This window comes from Scyliorhinus torazame, chromosome 1 (assembly GCF_047496885.1).
Source record: "Scyliorhinus torazame isolate Kashiwa2021f chromosome 1, sScyTor2.1, whole genome shotgun sequence".
In the NCBI taxonomy this organism is placed as follows: domain Eukaryota; kingdom Metazoa; phylum Chordata; class Chondrichthyes; order Carcharhiniformes; family Scyliorhinidae; genus Scyliorhinus; species Scyliorhinus torazame.
The window spans coordinates 146169207-146187732 of record NC_092707.1 but is presented as its reverse complement, the minus strand read 5'-3'; the positions used below and the strand labels follow the sequence as shown (position 1 = coordinate 146187732).

Genomic DNA, 18526 nt, shown 5'->3' with positions numbered 1-18526 from the left:
CCCAAGCACAGAGCCACCCTTGAGCAGGTCTTAGTGCTTGGATTGGGAGAGAAGAGTCAGCTACAATTATTGGGACTTTTTGACTGCTATAAAAAGGAGTCAGAAAGTAACCTTGGCATGTGCCCAAGTGTAAAGAGGATGGACTTACACAGAAGGTTGAAGGGAATTGGGTTTATTGCTTCTGGGACAACTTAAAAAATAACCTTGCTTGCTGAAGGTACAGAAAAATGAGGGGACCAAGAATGTCTCTGACACCTTCATTTGAATGACTGATTCCACCCACTTCTGAGGAAAGTTATAGGAATCTAGAAGCACTGTGAAGAGGGCAGACACATGGCATAATTTGTGTTTGGGATTCTATTTGCTGTGATTTGAACCTGGGGAATAAGTGCACCCTGAGCTCTAATCATAGGGAAATAAGGTTAATGGTTTACTTGTGCCTTGAGGTTTCTGTGTTTTCCCGTTTACTGAATTGAATGATACCAGCTGCAATATGCTGACAGGTAAAAAATTATGGGGTAATAGAGAAATTTGAGCCATCCAAAAGTATTTAGCCTGAATAAACTGTAAGGTATTGTGACAGAATAATGCATATGCAGGAAATCTGAAGTAAAACCGAAAAGTACTGCAATAAAGTCTGCATCTGTGGAGCGACAATTTGGGTTGATGACCTTTCACCAGAAGTGAAAAAAGTTAATGATGTAACAAATTTTAAGTACTGAAGCGAGGAAAGTGGGGAGAAAATAACAATGGGAAAAAAAGGGTTAGTAAAGGGATGGGTCTGGCAGAGATGTATATGCCATAGCTGAATTGCTATCAGCAGCTCGTGTCTGTAAAAAAAAAAAAAAAAAATGATGGTTCTGATTTGAAACTGTTGAACTTGAATGTTGAGCCCAGAAGGCTGTACCTAATACAGGGTTTGAGCTTCCATTAGCTTCAAAAGAAATGTTATAGGCACAGAAATTGTTAAAGTGGGTATGTGGTATAGAATTAAAATGATGTGACCAGAAGCTCAGAATCGCCCTTGCAGACTGAACGCAGGTGTGCTCTAATGCAATTACCCAATCTCTGTTTTGTCTCCCTGGTGTAGAGGAGATTGAGTGGGGATGCAGTATACTAAACTGAAAGAAATACAAATGAATTGCATTTTCACCTGGAAAGGGTATTTGGAGCCCTGGATGGTGGCAAGGGAGGAGGTAAAAAGGCACTTGTTTGCATCTTCTGCGCTTGCTTTGGAGGTTGCCATGGAAATGGATTCCTAGAATCCCAACACTGCAGAAGGAGGCCATTCGACCCATCAAGCCTGTACCGGCCCTCTCAAAGAGCACCCTACCTAAGCCCAGACCCCCACCTTATCCCTGTAACTCTACCTAGTGGCAATTTAGCATAGCCAATCCACCTAACCTGCACACCTTTGGGCTGCCCTTGGGCTGTGGGAGGAAACCGGAGCACCCAGAGGAAACCCACAGTCACCCAAGGTCGGAATCGGACCCAGGTCTCTGGCGCTGTGAAGCAGCAGTACTAACCACTGTGCCACCATGGTGCCCCTTTTGGATTGATTGGAGATGATTGACAAGTGGAGCAGGGTGTCGAGGAGAGAACAGTTTCTATGGTATTCTGAAAGGGGAGGGGGAGGTATGTTGGGTAATGGCACAGGATGCTCGATTGAACGTGAAGACTGGGGTGGATTGGGTTTTTCTGGAATTGGAACCTCAAGAAATAGCTACCTCTTTCGATTAGGCACTTTACAGCCTTCTGGACTTCGACAATTGTTAGGTCATAACTACTGCTCCTATTTTCTTCAGACAGCAGCTATTGGTAATGAACCTGTTATTGCCAATTCTACCTATTCTAACTCATCTTTTGTTTCTTTCCTTCTATTATCACACCCTTTTGCCATGCATCGTCATCTTTCTCATTTGGACTTTCCTGCCTTCTACTGTATCATAGACCTTTATCTTTGTTCTTTCCTCTTCCTTTCGTTACTACTATACTTGTTTAAGACTTTGTTCACTTCTGATGATAGGCCATCCAGCTGAAACATAACTTTCTTTCTCTCTCCACAGAAGCTGCTCACAGCTTGCAACATTGTCCTAATGTGAAAGTTACAATTAAGTGACCAGTTGCTTTTTACGAGCTTGAAAAGGAACTTTGCCTTCATAGCATCATACAGCACAGAGTAGTTTTATTTCAAAATACCTTCAAGCTTTAAGATTTTGGATACATTATGTTTGTCTTTATTTTCAATCTTGTTTCTAGACCTTCAATTCTTTGGCCATTTGGCCCTATGCCGTTGTCTTTTTTTATATAAGGTGCACTGGACACTTCTGTCTCTTCCCTGATAAGAAACAGTCCTTTTCTACAGTTGCTTTCCTTTTCCCCTGAGTGTCAAAGTTCAATTTACTACTTCATTGTATATTTTGTGTTCTTTCCGAAGAATTATTTATTCGGCAACACGGTCCCAGGTTTGATTTCCGGCTTGAGTCACTGTCTGTGCGGTCTGCATATTCTCCCCGTGTCTATGTGGGTTTCTTCCTGGTGCTTCAGTTTCCTACCACAAGTCCCGAAAGACGTGCTTGTTAGGTGAATTAGACATTCTGAATTCTCCCTCCGTGTATCCGAACAGATGCCGGAGTGTGGCGACTAGGAGCTTTTCACAGTACCTTCATTGCAGTGTGAATGTAAGCCTACTTGTGACAATTATTATTATTGTTTTCAATTCCTGTTATTTGTTTTTGATTTAATGACAAAGTAAAGCTAATATGGAGATGAAAAATTATGCTATAACAATTATTAAAGTGTTAGTGGTTGATGAAACCCTATTATTGTCTTACTACAGGCGGGCTTCTGGGAGCTACAATTGTGGACTCTTTGGACACACTCTACATCATGGGTCTTCAGGAAGAGTTTAGAGAGGCCAGAGAATGGGTGGAAAGCAACCTGGACTTCAGTGTGGTGAGTTTGCTGAGAGAAAACTCTAGCTGTCATTCAGTGGGATTTATTCAGATGTAGAAATGGTGTCAATGGATTGCCAATGTTTAACCCTTGTGCTAAAATTGATGATGGAATTAGGGAGATGACAAAAGATGAGTGAGCCTGACATCAGTCGTGGATATAGTCTATAATGCAGGAAAAAATGCTCATCTTGAAAGCATGGGTTAATTGATGTTAAATCTCATGTTTGGAAAATTGTAATCAAATTCTTTAAGGAGAAAACAATATATTGATAAGGGAAGTGCAATAAATGTGTATAGAGTTTTACAATTTTAGAAAGTGTGAACAGTATGCACCGGGGACGATAATGAATCTAGTAGCAGAGGCATTGATCAAGCAAACTCCGGTGGCCTGGATGATCAGCTACTTGAATATTACAGGTCAATATTCCATTACGTGCCTGATTTGATCCTTGTAAATGTGGCGAGGCTTTGAGTGATTTGGCGATGAGCCACTTGTGCTAAGTTCCCATTTTCTGTCCTGTTGTAGCCATTGTGTAGGTATTGTTAACCAGCTCAGCTTCCAGACAGTGATGAACTCCAATAGCTGGATGACCGGTATGGTCAAATTCCTTGTCAGAGGAGCTGTGAATGGATCTGAACGTTGTGGGATAATCAGTAAATAGTCCCAATCTTAACCTTTATCATCAAGGCAATCTTGGTCCTAGCTAAATTAGACTGTACTTGAGATAGCTTGACCAGAAAAGCAACTTGGTCTGATGCACAGGTCTTCAGTACTACAGCTTCCTTTTGTGCCAGAATAACTGCGTTATTCAGACGGCTAATGTGACCTGTGAACTTAATTGCTTTGTAATATAACATGGAGTGAATTTATGATATTTACTGGTGACTGGCACTTTTTAAGCTAAAGGTACAAGCAAATGCATCAGCCTAATGTCTTGCACACACATGGTTACAGGTGGTGATGTTCAAAGTGCTGCCTTCTTATCAACCACACCTATGAAAATGAAATGAAAATCGCTAATTTTGTCACGAGTAGGCTTCAATGAAGTTACTGTGAAAAGCCCCTAGTCGCCACATTCCGGCGCCTGTTCGGGGAGGCTGGTACGGGAAGTGAACCGTGCTGTTGGCCTGCCTTGGTCTGCTTTCAAAGCCAGCGATTTAGCCCAGTGAGCTAAACCAGCCCTATTGCTCGTATATGATAGAACTGCAAGGTATTGCTTTGATGTACTAGATATTGATCATGTCATCAATTAGCACTTTTCATACCCTTCTGCTTTTGATGTTTAGCATGTAGCTTTCCCAGTGTAGGAGCTTGGAGTTAATTTTACGTATGCCAGGTACAGCAGATTCCCTTCTCCATTCAGCAATGAACCAACATTTGTCTCCTGGCTTAATTGTGATCAAGAAGTGAGGGATGTGCTAAGCAATGAGGCGATACATTTTGGTGGTTGTGCAGTGTTGTTGACCATAATGCTTTGTGGATGTTCTGTTTTGAGCTGTTTTATCTATTTTTAATCTGTCGCGCTAGCACAGTGATAATGCCACCCTACAAGGGAAGAGCAAACCACCTCCCTGACATTGAGTGATACACAGCTGGATTTGATGTCCCCCAATGTTGTGGCAAAGATGGAGGCCCGGCCTACTTAATCATGGGAGAGGCATTAGTCCTGTATTAGTCTCCCAAGAGTGGCAAAACCTCCCCTGCTTGAGTCAGAGAGTGGAAGGGGCTGACACTGGATTCTCGGCTGGCGGGCGGTAGGATGTCAGGAAGAAAAATGAGCCATTGACTTGAGCCCATCGCAAGTTGATAGTTCAGGGAATAAGTGGGGACCGTATGGTTTATGGTTTCCCAGCACCCTCAACAAATCTGGCAGGTTTACCAGCAACCTCTTGGAGGGGTCTCTCATAGTCAGGCACTCTGCCTGTTTGAGGGACACAGAATTAAGAAGGTGGGGATAGCACTGGAAGCCACCCACCTGTTCTTGCCTTTTGTGACAAATACAGGGTTTTAGAAACATTGGATTATACATATTTGGCAATTTAAAGGTTAAAAGGCTAGGGTTAGAGTGTGTTTGACTGCGGTATTCCTGCTTTTATAAACCTTGTTTTGCAAGACCAGAAAGCTTTTGGGAGTCAAAGGTGAAATTGATCAGCGTAGTGTGTTTTCAGTCTGGAGAGTTAATTTTTTTCACAGCTTGATGAGATGATGTCATTACTGGATGGAGCTACAGTATTCAGATATTTTGAGAAAGCTTTTTGAGTTGTTTGTTAATCTGACTACCCTTTAGACCACAAGTAAGGTATTTTGCTCTCAATGTATGATAGTTTAACAAAAAGTAATAGGATTTAAAGTAGAACAGACTTGTCTGAGGACAAGCGGAAAGCTGAAACATACCAGTTGAAATAGCTTTTTGAAGACATCAGCCAAAGCAATGTGTGCAGGGGTTCTAACAGGAGCCAAATCTGTTCTGGAATATAAGTATTACTCTGTGCCATTGGGATGGATTGAGAGCTGTATGTTTTTCTTGTTTAATTGGGAATAGCGATAGTCATTAAGGGCATGTATTGAGTAGTATTGTTTAATGGGTCATTTTAAGCTATTTTCAGGTGTTGATAAAGAGTTTAATATTGTATTAATAATAAAGATTTTGTTTTAAATACCATATCCCTATTTGTGCAATCACCCTTTCCGCACAGTCTTACACCGTTTGATCTGGAGTCCCATGATGAGCCTGGGTCTCTGATAGATGCACTACTGCTGGCTGCCACTGCTGTCGCTGGCACTTATGCTAGTGAGCAGCTACAGGTCTCTGACCGCGTGAGATTTCCACCAGGGGCGTCAATTGCAGGGAAAGCCCAATGGTGGTTAAGTGCCTGAAAAGCACTTGATTCCATTGGGCCTCCCTCATGGAATTGATAGGGGCTCCCTGCCAGTTACCTGACCAGTGGGCAAGACCCCCAGCGAGTCAATAGAATTCTGACTGCTGTTGTCAAATCTCACCTCATCAGCATCTGTGGGAGGTCAGTGTTAACCAGACGTTTAACTGGACGAGTCATATCAACACTTGACTACAAGTCCATAGCAGAATCTGGGTACTTTGTGATGAGTGGGTCACGTCCTGACTCATGCGATACCTCTCCACCAAAGATGGATACTCGTTATTTTCCTAACTTTGTGTGCAGTTGCAGCTACACAATCTGATGATGACCATCATCCATGACCGAAGTTTGTTCAATCTCCAACAATTCAAGACTTTATCCACTACTATTGCACTGGGCTGCAGTATTTGTCATCTATAGAATGCATACATAAACTATTTTCTTGAACAGAAGACCCAATCCCTATGACAGCCTACCCTCAAGAAGGACAAGAGCAGCAATATTATTCGGGCACCATTACCACCAAGTCCCCCTCAGTCACGAGCCAACCGCATATAATCACATTTTTCCTTCATTGTCCTTATGTCAATATCATGGAATTCCCTACCTGACATCACGTGGGCACCATCACCACACGGATGGCAGCAGTTGAAGGTGACTTACCATCACCGTCTCAGGGCAAGTTGAGGGGAACAATAAATGCAGATATGTAGTGTCGCAGGCAACTGAGTTTGCAAATAAAAAAATTATTTAAAGATGTGATGAGTCCAGTTCAAAACATTTTGCATTTGCCAGTTTGAAAGGCAAGTGACTGATTGTATATCGGGCATGGAGTCCCTGTTTGAGCATGGTCTCGGGACTTGTTGCAACGGTGGGGGCTGCTGCGGGGGTGACTTTATTGAGTTCCCGATAATCAATGGTCAAGCGCCATGATCCGTCGGGTTTCCTTACTGGCCAAATCGGGGCATTATTAGTTGAGGCTACCGATCTTAGGATGCCCTGCTCTAATAAGCTTTCTATGACCTTTAGGATTTCTCCCTCTGCTTCTAGGGGAAATCCGTACTGTTTTTGGGGTCTTGGGTTCGGTCTGGTTATCTGTACGGAACCGGTCATCCGTCCACAGCCGTGTTTGTGGGTTGTAAATGCTGCCCTGTTCTTTTGCAGGACTGCCCTAACCTGTCGGTCCGTGCTGAGTGTGGTGGGGTTGAACCAAAACTCGCCTACTCCGCTAATTTTGTTCATGTAATCCCCTATATTGAGTGTTGCGGGGGCTCTAGCGGATTTCGCCATCTTCCAGACGCACTGGTTGACTGGATCGAAAGAGAGGTGGTGAGAGTTCATAAAGTCGATCCCTAAAATGTGCTCTGCTGTTGGGGGCAGGTCGACTAACACTACGGGGTGTTTTCGTATTAATAGTTCCGATCTGGATGGGTCGTGATATGTCCCTGTTGTGAGTGGCCTGTGAAGCCGCTGAGGGTGATAGTGGCTGTGGTGGGCCACATGTCCTTACCAAGGGTGGAGGAATTTAAGGTTGTGCGGGTCCCTCCTGTGTCCCAGAGAAGCTCGATCAGCTGTCCCCTAACCTTTGCTGTGACTATGGGTCGTCCTGACCTATCCCAAAGGGTATCGCAGACCCAGCTGGGGGAGCCTGTACACAGTCAGTCCGTTCCGGTCAAGTCTGTCTGATCGGACTGGGCGCTAACGCTATGTATGGGCTCTGCCTTTTTCTTATTGAGAGTCTGTTGGGCTCTCTGTGGTTTTTTAGGGGCCTTGCATTCTTTGGCAAAATGTCCCAACTGTCCGCAGTTGTAGCATTCTTGCGGTTTTGCTGGGGGGCTGCTCTTTCCCTCGTTTACCCAGGCGGGGTTGTGGAGAGTGGTTCTTACTGCCTGCACGTCTGCGGCAGCTTGGTTTTCCTCGGGGGTTCTAGCTGCTGGTTTACCGTGAGCCACTTGTTCCCAAACGCGGGACAATCTTTTGACCACCCACTTCTCATTATGAGCCTCCTCCGAGGGGTCATAATTACTGCAGGCATTCTGTCCTGCTTCCATGGCATGGGAGATAAGGGTGCGGGTCCATTTGGCCATATTGTCTGCGGACAAATGTGGCAAATGTGGTCTACGTTGCCGAAAACGGCTTCAAAGTGAATCCACAAGCGTCCTGCGAATGCTGTGGGGTGTTCAGACTTTTTCTGTCTACATTTATTTAGACCATCTATGGGGTCGCCCCGTTTGTACCCGATCGCATCCAGGATCGCGGTATGCATTTCTGCAAGGGTGCCTCCTCCTACATTCTGTGGGTCGGGAAGGGCTGCTGCGACCGATGGGTCTAAGCTGAGGACCGTGAGCTTTACCTGCTCCTTTTCATCCAGGCCGTACATGGTCGCCTGGTGTTTGACGGTGGCAAAGAAATGGTGTGGGTCTGAAGCGGTGAGGAACGGTGTGATTTTCGCACACGCGTCCCGTAATTGGGTCACTGTGAGGGGGGTGGAATATAAGACTTCTGCCTTGTCTGCTGTGGCGGTGCGGTGGGTTGTTACAGGGTTCATGGGAGCCTGTATTATCTGCTGTGTGGGGGGTGGGGGTGCTCTCCTCCTTTGGGGTTTTCCCTGCGCACATGCTCCCTGAACATATCTCTGCGCTGTCTCTTGCAGTTCTTCCCAATCAGGGCCGTCTTCCTGGTCTAAACCTTCCCCAAAGGTGTCTTGGAATCCCTTTTGGACAGAAAGCATTGCTTGCAGGTCTGCAATTTGCTTTCTGCACTTTGCATGGTCCAAGGTACTCTGCCTTTGTTCCATTGTTGCAACGTGGAGCGCTCTCAAGGCTGCCTTGAGATCACTGCATTGTTTCTGGAGCGTCTCTACCTGCTTTCTGTTTCTTTCTTTACCAGGACTGCACGCTGCGTGTCCTGATAAGCCTTTTCATACTGGGACTGGAAACTACTCAAATGCGCCAGACAAGACTGGTGACCTCGTTTGGCATCAGCCACCTCTTCGTCCTTTGCTGCTAATTTCCTTTTTAATTCCAAGTTCTCTTTCTCAACCTCGCATACATCGATTTTACTCATACGATGTATGCCTTCTATTTCTTTGCGGAGCATCCTGACAACCTCCTCTGTGCCTCGCAATTGTGCCAGACAGGACACAATTGCCATCGGCTTGCGCGCTTTTGCTAAGCTCTTTTTATGGACCTCACTCAGGGCATACTTGGTGGTAGAACCTATGCTTCCGGGACCTGAATCGTCATTATTGCAGAAATCATTCCACATGGGCCATCCTTTGCCCTGCAGAAATGTGCGAATTTCCACTTCCCAAATGGGACACTGTCCCACTCTAACACTGCTGATCGATGCGACCGCAAATTCTTTGGGGTTCATGAGACGCTGTATTGCCTGCATGGCTATCTCTCTTACCTGCTCGTTACTTTCAAATTTGGAACCGGGGGCTAAGGTGGTGTCGTAGATGCGGGTACGGCTTGCGCTAATTTCCGAAAATACAGACTTCCGACAGTTTTGACGCAACAAAATCTATCAGTTTTACCTTATAACCCTGTTAGTTACGCATGCATACACACACTTCCGAATTGTGAATTATTAACCAGAACCGCTTGAACACTTGTGGGGTTTTTTTTGTTTTTGTTTCCGATTGGATTCTAATTCAAATTGTTGGGGTTCTTCCGGAGTGGTTTTCCACTTCTATGTCGGGTCCCGGCGGAGTCGCCAATTATGTTGCTCTTTTTAGCCTTAGTTTATTAGCTCTGATTACGTCACCTTTGCTCACGAGTCGCCAGGTATCTTTCTGATACCGCCACGTGGTTCAAGTTCAAGTTATGATTAATAAGTCAGCACACCGCTTAGTAAGATTGAAATCAACGGTCATTTATTATATACAACAAGCAATGTTTACACAATAATCCTACTATCTATATAATAAACCTATCACTACTGGCCAATACTTAACTTTAGGAAGAGCCCACCAGGTCAGGGAAATGAATGGCTTATCCAATCGGATCTGGCCCGCGGGATTCAAAAGGCTGCTACAGGTCGATGGCTAGGAGTCTTTATCGGATAGCGATCGCTGGATTCAAACTTACGGTTGCCGGTTGCTGTTCTTGCGGAGGTCTCGAGCAGGCGAAGAAAGGAGAGAGCGCGATCTGAACTTGGCCCCTCACTTTATAGGGCCCAGGGACTTCCCGCCACCCGGGGCGGCCCTTGACCCTGAGTCCCAAGTGATTGGCCTTGTTCCCAATCACTGGGTTCGATACGTCCAATTGCGAGGCGATTTCCCCAATCGGGGGGTGGTTGTTCACCTGCCTTTGTTTCGGCCACTGCAGGCGCCGACAGGTCTGGCCCGGTATTCAATTGCTAATATGTTGCAATTGTTCCCGGGGATAGCCGATTAAACTGCAGATGTCTGGGTGGATGGGCTGTTAATAGCCCTGAGTATCGATCTAGGCCAACTTCCCCAGAGCCGAATATGCTATTCTGTCTGCAGCTGTCCGATTGTGTCTTGTTACCTGCTTTTCCCAGCAGCCTTTCCGGTTAGCCATTTTAAATCGGGTTTTGGCCAAATTAATCGGGAAGCAGCCATTTTACGTGGCTACAATCTGTTCTACCAATTTGCAATAACCTTTATTGTTTTTGCTTGTTCTGCAACTCCAACAGGTTGCAGAATCAGATCAGGTTAAATCTGCAGATATTTTTGATGTTGGTCACTTTGATTGGCATAAATAGTTTTCTATGTAAATCGCTGCCAGCAGTTATTCAGTCATCCCAATAGTTTAGCTCATTGACAATTTCATGAAGTCGGATATTTCTCTGAATGTCTCTCCAGTATGTCTGGTTATGTGGAAAGAGTGCTCGGTGTCAAGGCAGTGTCCTCCCACCCCTCTATACCCTCTGATTACTGGTGAGTTGTCCTTGAATAATTAATAGACACCTTTCCATCTGTGAAAGATGATGGAATTTCAGCATCAGAACTTTGGTGAGGTCAGATGAGATCATCACTTCTTTTGATGGGTGGGCAAGCCAATTCTGGAAAGGCAAGGTCACAAGTGCTTTTGATAAAGTTGGCCCTTGGTGATGCAAGAGGATCTTTGCTGATGTCTTGTTTGCAGGGCAAGCACATGCTTCGGAGCTTCTGAAACCATGTATTGCCGTGGTAGCAAATTCCTGAGCTAGATTTTTCCACTTGTGATTGATGTTAAGGACTTTCATGTCTTTTTTTCCGTATCCTTGCATCGGACCTTTGGACATCCTTTTGGTCTCTTGGCATTGTCTTACCTCCATGTATAGCATCTCATTGGGGATATGGCCATCTTCCATTCAGTGCACATTCCTGTGATACTGAAGCCACCTTTGCTTGATTAATGCTAGCATGCATGGCATGTTTGCCCTAGAAAGGACTGCTTTGTTGGTGCCTTTGTCTTCCGATGTGATGCTGAGAATGCTACCATGGATCTACAATGAAAGATAACCGACCTCTTGAGCTCCAAAGCCACCACTGACTTTAGCTGACTAACCAAATGGACAAACAACAAACTGACCTGCAGGACCAAGATGTGACCTACAAGGCCTGTATCCTCAGCACACTGCTGTAGGCAGCGAAGCTGAACAACTTGCATCCATCAGGAAAAAAAAAGGCTCCACTTCCATAATAAAAACAGAAAATGCTAAAACTCTTTTGAAGAAGTCATATGGATTCAACGTTAACTCTGTTTCTTGTTGCACAAACTTTGCAAGACCTGCGTTTTCTAGCATTTTATTTCAGACTTCCACATTCCGCAATATTTTGCTTTCATTTCAGTGACTTTCATCTTTGGTGTCTGCAACATATCCTTGCATGATGTAGGTTGGAATCCTGTATGCTTTCACTCACATTGTGCATTCCAAAATGTAGCTGTTGCATCAGTAAGTCTTGTTTTAATTTTTCAACATTACTCTTCCATTTTGCAAAGAAATTGTCTAATTTATTGCTGAATTTACTCTGTCATTTATGTAGTTAAAGAGGCTGTTAAAGTAGATGAAGTGGATTATTGCAGGTGCTTTCAGATTGACAATTTGCACATCTAGTAATTTATTGTACCCCAGTAAATCTTACTTTTGAGTGTGCACAGAATACATGATAGGTTTGAGGGGAAAAAAGCCAGTGACCAGAAAACATCAACTTATTTAACAGAATGTTTGTAACCTAATAGGAATTCAGTTCCTACGTTGACAGGAGTAGAAATGGGCTTCTACAAATTGGTCCAATTTCAGGGTAAATGACCAACTCTAAAATATAGAAATGATGGGCCTAATAACTGTTTTAATTGTCTGTCAGAATTGCTAAGGCACAAAAGGATGCTATTTGGCCCGTCATGTCTGCGCCAGGCCTCTGAAGGAACAATTTATCTATTGCCATGCCTCCACCTTCTCTCCAAAACCTTGCTCATTCTTCCTTGTCAGATTTCTCTTGATCGTCTTAGTTGAATCTGCCTCCACCACACTCTTGGACAGTAGTACATCACTCATCTCTGGCGAGGGCCCCTCAGTGATCCTGAGCCGTTTGTGGGTGCATTACTAGCCACAGCTGCCACCTCCCCTGGTTATGCTTGCAGATTAATGCAGTGGCTGCTGACCTCTGCTTTACTGACAGCTCTCGGGGAGGAGGAGAACTGAAATTGGTCAGTATTGAGTGTGATAAGACCATGTGGATCCAGAAGGAGTAGAGTCTCGTTGCTGCCATCCTGCACATTCCCCTCCAACTTCAAGCCACTTTTAGCTTAGCAGATGGCCCAATATCTTTTTTGCCTGGTGCTGGCAGTTCATAAAAATATCAATTTTAGACTGACATGCAATGTGCTATCACATTGATTCCTATCAAGTTTTACAGATGCACCATAGAAAGCATCCTATCTGGCTGCATCATAGCTTGGTATGGCAACTGCTCGCCCCAAGACAGTAATCAACTAGAGGCGTGAACACAGCCCAGTCCATCACACAAACCCACCTCCCATCCATTGACTCTGTCTACACCTCCCGCTGCCTTGGGAAAGCGGGCAGCATAATCAAAGACCCCTCCCACCTGGGTTATTGCCTCTTCCATCGGGCAGAAGATGCAAAAGTCTGAGAACACGCACAGATTCAAAAACCACTTCTTCCCCGCTGTCATCAGACTCCTGAATGACCCTCTTATGACTGAACTGACCTCTGTGTATCTTCTCTATTGTTGTAGCACTATACTCAGTATGCCTCACCTGATATCTGTGTCTACTTACACTGTGTATTTATAATTTGTCCTATTTTTTTTCCATGCATGGAACAATCTGCCTGGACTGTACGCAGAAGAATACTTTTCACTGTACCTCTGTACACGTGACAATTACAGTACTCAATTTTTTTTCCAAATAAGGGGCAATTTAACATGGCCAATCCACCTACCCTGCGCATCTTTGGATTGTGGGGATGAGACCCACGCAGTCACAGGGAGAATGTGCAAACTCCACATGGACAGTGACCTGGGGCCGGATTCGAACTCTGGTACACGTGACAAATCTAAATCTTATCTGCAAATCTCCATCCCATATATTGTATCAGAGGATAAACCTGGTTATAAATAATACTTGATGCTTTGCCATTCACTATAAAATGTAATCTTTTTGTGACTTTGTTGAAGAAGTTATTAGAGAAGTTAAATTACAAGCAAATTACTGCAGATGCTGGAATCTGAAACAAAAAGAGAAAATGCTGGAGAATCTCAGCAGGTCTGACAACGTCTAGGGAGAGAGAACGGAGCTAACTTTGAGCCTGGGTGATTCTTTGTCATCCAGATAGGGTATGTAGGTTGAATTTGTGATCTGCTGTAAACGTTATAATGCTATAAATGTTGTCCTTTTTTTCACTTTCAGAATGGGGAAGTGTCTGTCTTTGAAGTGACCATCCGTTTTGTTGGTGGGCTGCTATCAGCATATTACTTGACTGGTGATGAGGTGAGGCACAACATGTTTACTTGGCTCTGCGTGCAGTTTCTTCAGAGGATTCAATCAGTGATTGAAATATTAGTAAATTTAATTTTGTTGTTGAACTCTGTTCTCAAATGATTACATTAACAATGTTTACTGTAGAATTATGTGAGAACAAAATGTGAAAATTTATGAAATTGGCACAAGTTAATGGTTTAGCCTGTTAATGACAGGGTAACAACCCAGTAATACTGGTCAGGAACCAGTTAATTACATCTGTCATCTGCTTAGAAATATATAACATTACTGAGTGAAATAAGAACATTCTGCCCAAAACGTTCATGTCACGGTTTATCCTCAAATAATTCTAATCATATGTGCTTTCTTTCCATAATCCTTTCATCCTCTTTTTTAAATTCACCTATCAATCTCAAATAGTTTCTGCCTCAACCACTAATCATGGAAGTGAGTTAAACAACCCCTCAACTCTGAAGAAGTACCTCTTGCTCTCTTAAATTTCTTGCATTTCATCTTGTCGTTATGGCCATTTTTCTAGTCTCTTCTATTACTAGATTATTTGGGGAATCACTCTTCTGTGGCAACTGTTTACACCAGTAGTTGCACATTTCTATCACTAAATGAAGATCCAGAGGCTGCAACCCCACCCAAAGCATCACTAATGTACTTGGAAGAAAACCTCGTCTTGCCTTTACTTCCCATAGGCAAAGCTTTGAAAGAATAACTAGCATAGGTAAATATGTTGTTCTCTGTCCAGAAATGAAGAGGGGGGCCAATTGTCTATGGATTGCGATTGTGCAACAAAATATTTGAGTGGGCCAGTCAGTATAATCTTTAGAATAATGCTCTTCAAATCGACAAAAAGATGGATTGGGTGTTTTTTTACTTTTGGTTATTGAAGTCTCAATTATTGTTTTGTCTCTGTTGCAGTTATTCAAGGTGAAAGCAATTGAATTGGGAGAGAAACTACTACCGGCATTTAACACCCCCACAGGTATCCCCTGGGCCTTGATAAACCTCCGTAGGTAAGATGTCCTAATTCAAGCATAATACATTCAAAGTGAATTGCATTAGAATAATACTTAACACCATTACATCACCCTCAAAAGCCACCTGAACCCTTTTTCTGGCAATAACTAAAACAACAAGGAGCTTTTAATGTGGATGATTGATGATTCCACATTACTTGCTACTATGCAAGCAATAGGAATGAGAGGGCATATTGCACCACATTCCAACTTGCCATTCCTGCACAACTCTTTCCTCCTATTTCCCTCTGGACCATGATCCCACTATTGACCCTCAAATAATTTTGTCCCAGAACATCACTGATGACCTCTAGAGATCTTCCTCCCCAACAACTTCCACACTCATCGACCCCACCCCACATAGCCCATATCTTCCTACTCCCCAAGGACCACGAACAGAACTGCCACATTAAACAGATTGTTTTAACCTTTTCTTGTCCCATTATATTTTTTATTTTATCATAATTCCATTTTACCTCCCCTTGGCCACCCCATTCCACATATCTGCAACTCATCTGATAACCACCACTTTAATTTCATGGGCATCCATTTTCTCACTACCTCTGTTACCTGCTAGGGCAGCCTGTGAGTTTTCCAGTTCTTCCTTGAACAATGACCCAAGCAGTCTCCATTTACTATCATCCTTTTCTTCCTTGCTGAACAATGTTGTCCCTAACTCCACTCACTTTCTCCAAAAAGAGCAAAAAGTGGTCATGCAGTTCCTCGAGCCTAATCCGCCATTTAATAGGCTCATGGCTATTTCACCACACATTCCCACTCAGCTCCTTAGAACCCAAAAATCTATTACCTCATTCTTGAATATATTCGTAGACTACATTCTTCACCCTGTGGAGTAATGAATTGGAAAGATTCACAATCCTCTGAGTGAAGCAATCTCTATTCATCCCAGTTCTAATGACTGACCCTTTCTCTTGAGACCAAGACCCCTAGTTCTAAACTCTGCAAACAGAGGAAACAGCCTTTCGGCTTTCACCGTGCCACGCCCTCTACGAATTCATACATATCAATGAGATCATCTCTCAACTTCCTAAACTCCTGAAACGATGTGTCCTTTCCACTAAAACTCTTCTCCTCAGAGTCCTCTCTTCCTATAAATCGATCTAGTAAACCTTTGTTACATGCCTTATTAAAGCAAGTATATCCTTTGTCAGATAAGGAGACCAAAATTGTTCGCAGTGCTCTAGGTGGCGTCTCACCAAAGCCCTGTGTAGTTGCAGAAAGACTGCCTTATTCTTAACCTTTATTGTAAGGAGGTTGAAGTTTTAAAAAAAAAAAAAAAAAAAAAAAATTTGGGGGATTTGATCAACGCTGACAAGACGAAGATATATTGCTTATGCTTGCTTTAACCGCTCCAGTCCATGTGGTGTAGTTACCATCCATAAAGCCACTAGGGGGAGAGTTCCCGGATTTTGATCCAGCAGCAGCAAAAGAATGACTATATAGTTCCAAGTCAGAATGATATGGAACGTAGTGGGCAACTTGCTGGTGGTGTTCCAAAGTGTCTGCTGTGTTTATCCTTCTAGGTGGTAGAGATTGTGGATTTGGCAGGTGCTGTCAAAGTAGCCTTGGTGAGTTGTTGCAGTGCATCTTGTAGATGGTACACACTGCTGCCATGATGGAGTGAGTGAACATTTAAAGTGGTTGATTGGGTGCCAATCAAGTGGGCTGGCCTTGCATTTGATTGAGTGTTCTGGGAGCCACACTTGTGTTCTGACTTGTGTCTTGTAGATGGACAGGCTTTGGGGAGTGACTTGCCCACCACAGAATTCCCAGCCTCTGACCTTCCCTTTCAGTCACAGCATTTATATGGCTGGTGCAGTTCAGTTTATGACCAAAGGTGATCTTTAGTGATTCAGTGATTGTAATTTTATTGATCATATTTATTAGGAGTAGGCCATTTGACCCTTCGAGCCTGCTCCACCATTCAATAAGATCATGTCTGATCTGGGGCGAAATTCTCCGGTATCGGCACGATGTCCGCCGACTGGCACCCAAAATGGCGCAAATCAGTCGGGCATCGCGCTGCTCCAAAGGTGCGGAATGCTCCGCATCTGGGGGGGCCGAGCCCCAACCTTAAGGGGCTAGGCCCGCGCCGGAAGAATTTCCGCCCCGCCAGCTGGCGGAAAAGGCCTTTGGTGCCCCGCCAGCTGGCGCGGAAATGACATCTCCGGGCGGCGCATGCACGGGAGCGTTAGCGGCCGCTCACGGCATTCCTGTGCATGCGCAGTGGAGGGAGTCTCTTCCGCCTCCGCCATGGTGGCGACCGTGGTGAAGGCGGAAGGAAAAGAGTGCCCCCACGGCACAGGCCCGCCCGCGGATCGGTGGGCCCCAGGGCCAGATCGCCCCGCGCACCCCTCCCCCGGAGCCCGCCCCTGCCGCCTTGTCCCGCCGGTAAGGTAGATGGTTTAATCTACGCCAGCGGGACAGGCATTTTAGCAGCGTGACTTCGGGCCGGAGAATCGCGGGGGGGGCGGGGGCCCGCCAACCGGCGCGGTGTGATTCCCGCCCCCGCCGAATCTCCGGTGCCGGAGAATTCGGCAACCGGCAGGGGCGGGATTCACGCCAGCCCCTGGCGATTCTCCGACCCAGCAGGGGGGTCGGAGAATCTCGCCCCAGATTGTAGTATCAACTCTACTTTCTTGTCCAAACTGTGACTCCCTTTGTCTATCCATCTTTGAGTAAATTTAGTGACTCAGTTTCTATTTTTTTCTGAGGAATAGAATTTTACAGACAAATGACCATCAGAGAAAAAAGTTCTGATGATCTCCTTAAGAGGGAGATCTCTTATTTTTATATTGCCCTCATAGTTCTGGTCTCTCCCACAAGTGGAAACATCTTCCTGGTATCCAGTCCCCTCAGGATCTTCTATGTTTTAATAAGCTCATCCCTCATCCTTATCAACTCGAATGGGTTTAGGCTCAGCCTGTTCAACCATTCTTCATCAGAAAAGCTATTCATCCCAGTAACCTTCTGACTGCTTCTAATTCAGTTATATCCTTTTTCAAATAAAGAGACTAAAACGGTGCTCTACTTTAGCCGTGGTCTCACCAAGGCCCTGTCCAGCTGCAGTAAAATCTCCCTATTCCATTCCTGTTGCACCAACTGCCGACATTCCATTTGCCTTCCTAACCATTTGCTTCACCTGTACTAATATCTTGGGCTGGATTCTCTGTTGCCTTACGCCAAAATCGCATATGGCGATTGGCCGGAGAATCCCTTTTGACGCCGAAATCGGGGGCAGCACCCCCTCCAAAATGGCGTCATCACTGAGTATGCCGCACGCCGTTGGGTCGGCCTCAGGACATCACCTGAAGGCCCTCCCCCGATGGGCCGACTTCCTGACGGTGTGGATCACTTGTGGTCTGAGGTTTTGTCAGCCTTGCATGGCGGCTGCAAGGGGGGGGCAGGCTGATTGGCGTTGTTCCGTTGGCCGGGGTGTGCTCCGCCACGGTCTGGGGGGGGAGACTGATTGAGGGGGGGTTACAGGGGGGCACTATCTGGCAAGCCGGGTCCGCATGCGGTCGGCGCCATGTTGTAAGCCGCGAACTCTGCAAGTTGCGTGCATGTGCGGCCATGGACTCGGCAATTCTCCGTCCGTATCTGCAGGTAAAGCCGGGGGCTTTATGTGGTGCAATTCCGCATTGGTGCGGGAGCGCTAACATATACTGGTTTTCACTCTTAT

General features: G+C 45.0%; 1 protein-coding gene across 1 annotated transcript in view; it reads left to right on the top strand.

Annotated features, from left to right (window-relative positions):
• LOC140414211 (mannosyl-oligosaccharide 1,2-alpha-mannosidase IA-like) overlaps positions 1–18526 on the top strand; it is a 187214-nt gene that overhangs the window by 67007 nt on the left and 101681 nt on the right. Inside the window, exons 3-5 of the mRNA XM_072500965.1 lie at positions 2840–2955; positions 13724–13804; positions 14726–14820. Coding sequence (XP_072357066.1) covers positions 2840–2955; positions 13724–13804; positions 14726–14820 — 292 coding nt within the window. The remainder of the gene's footprint in view (positions 1–2839; positions 2956–13723; positions 13805–14725; positions 14821–18526) is intronic.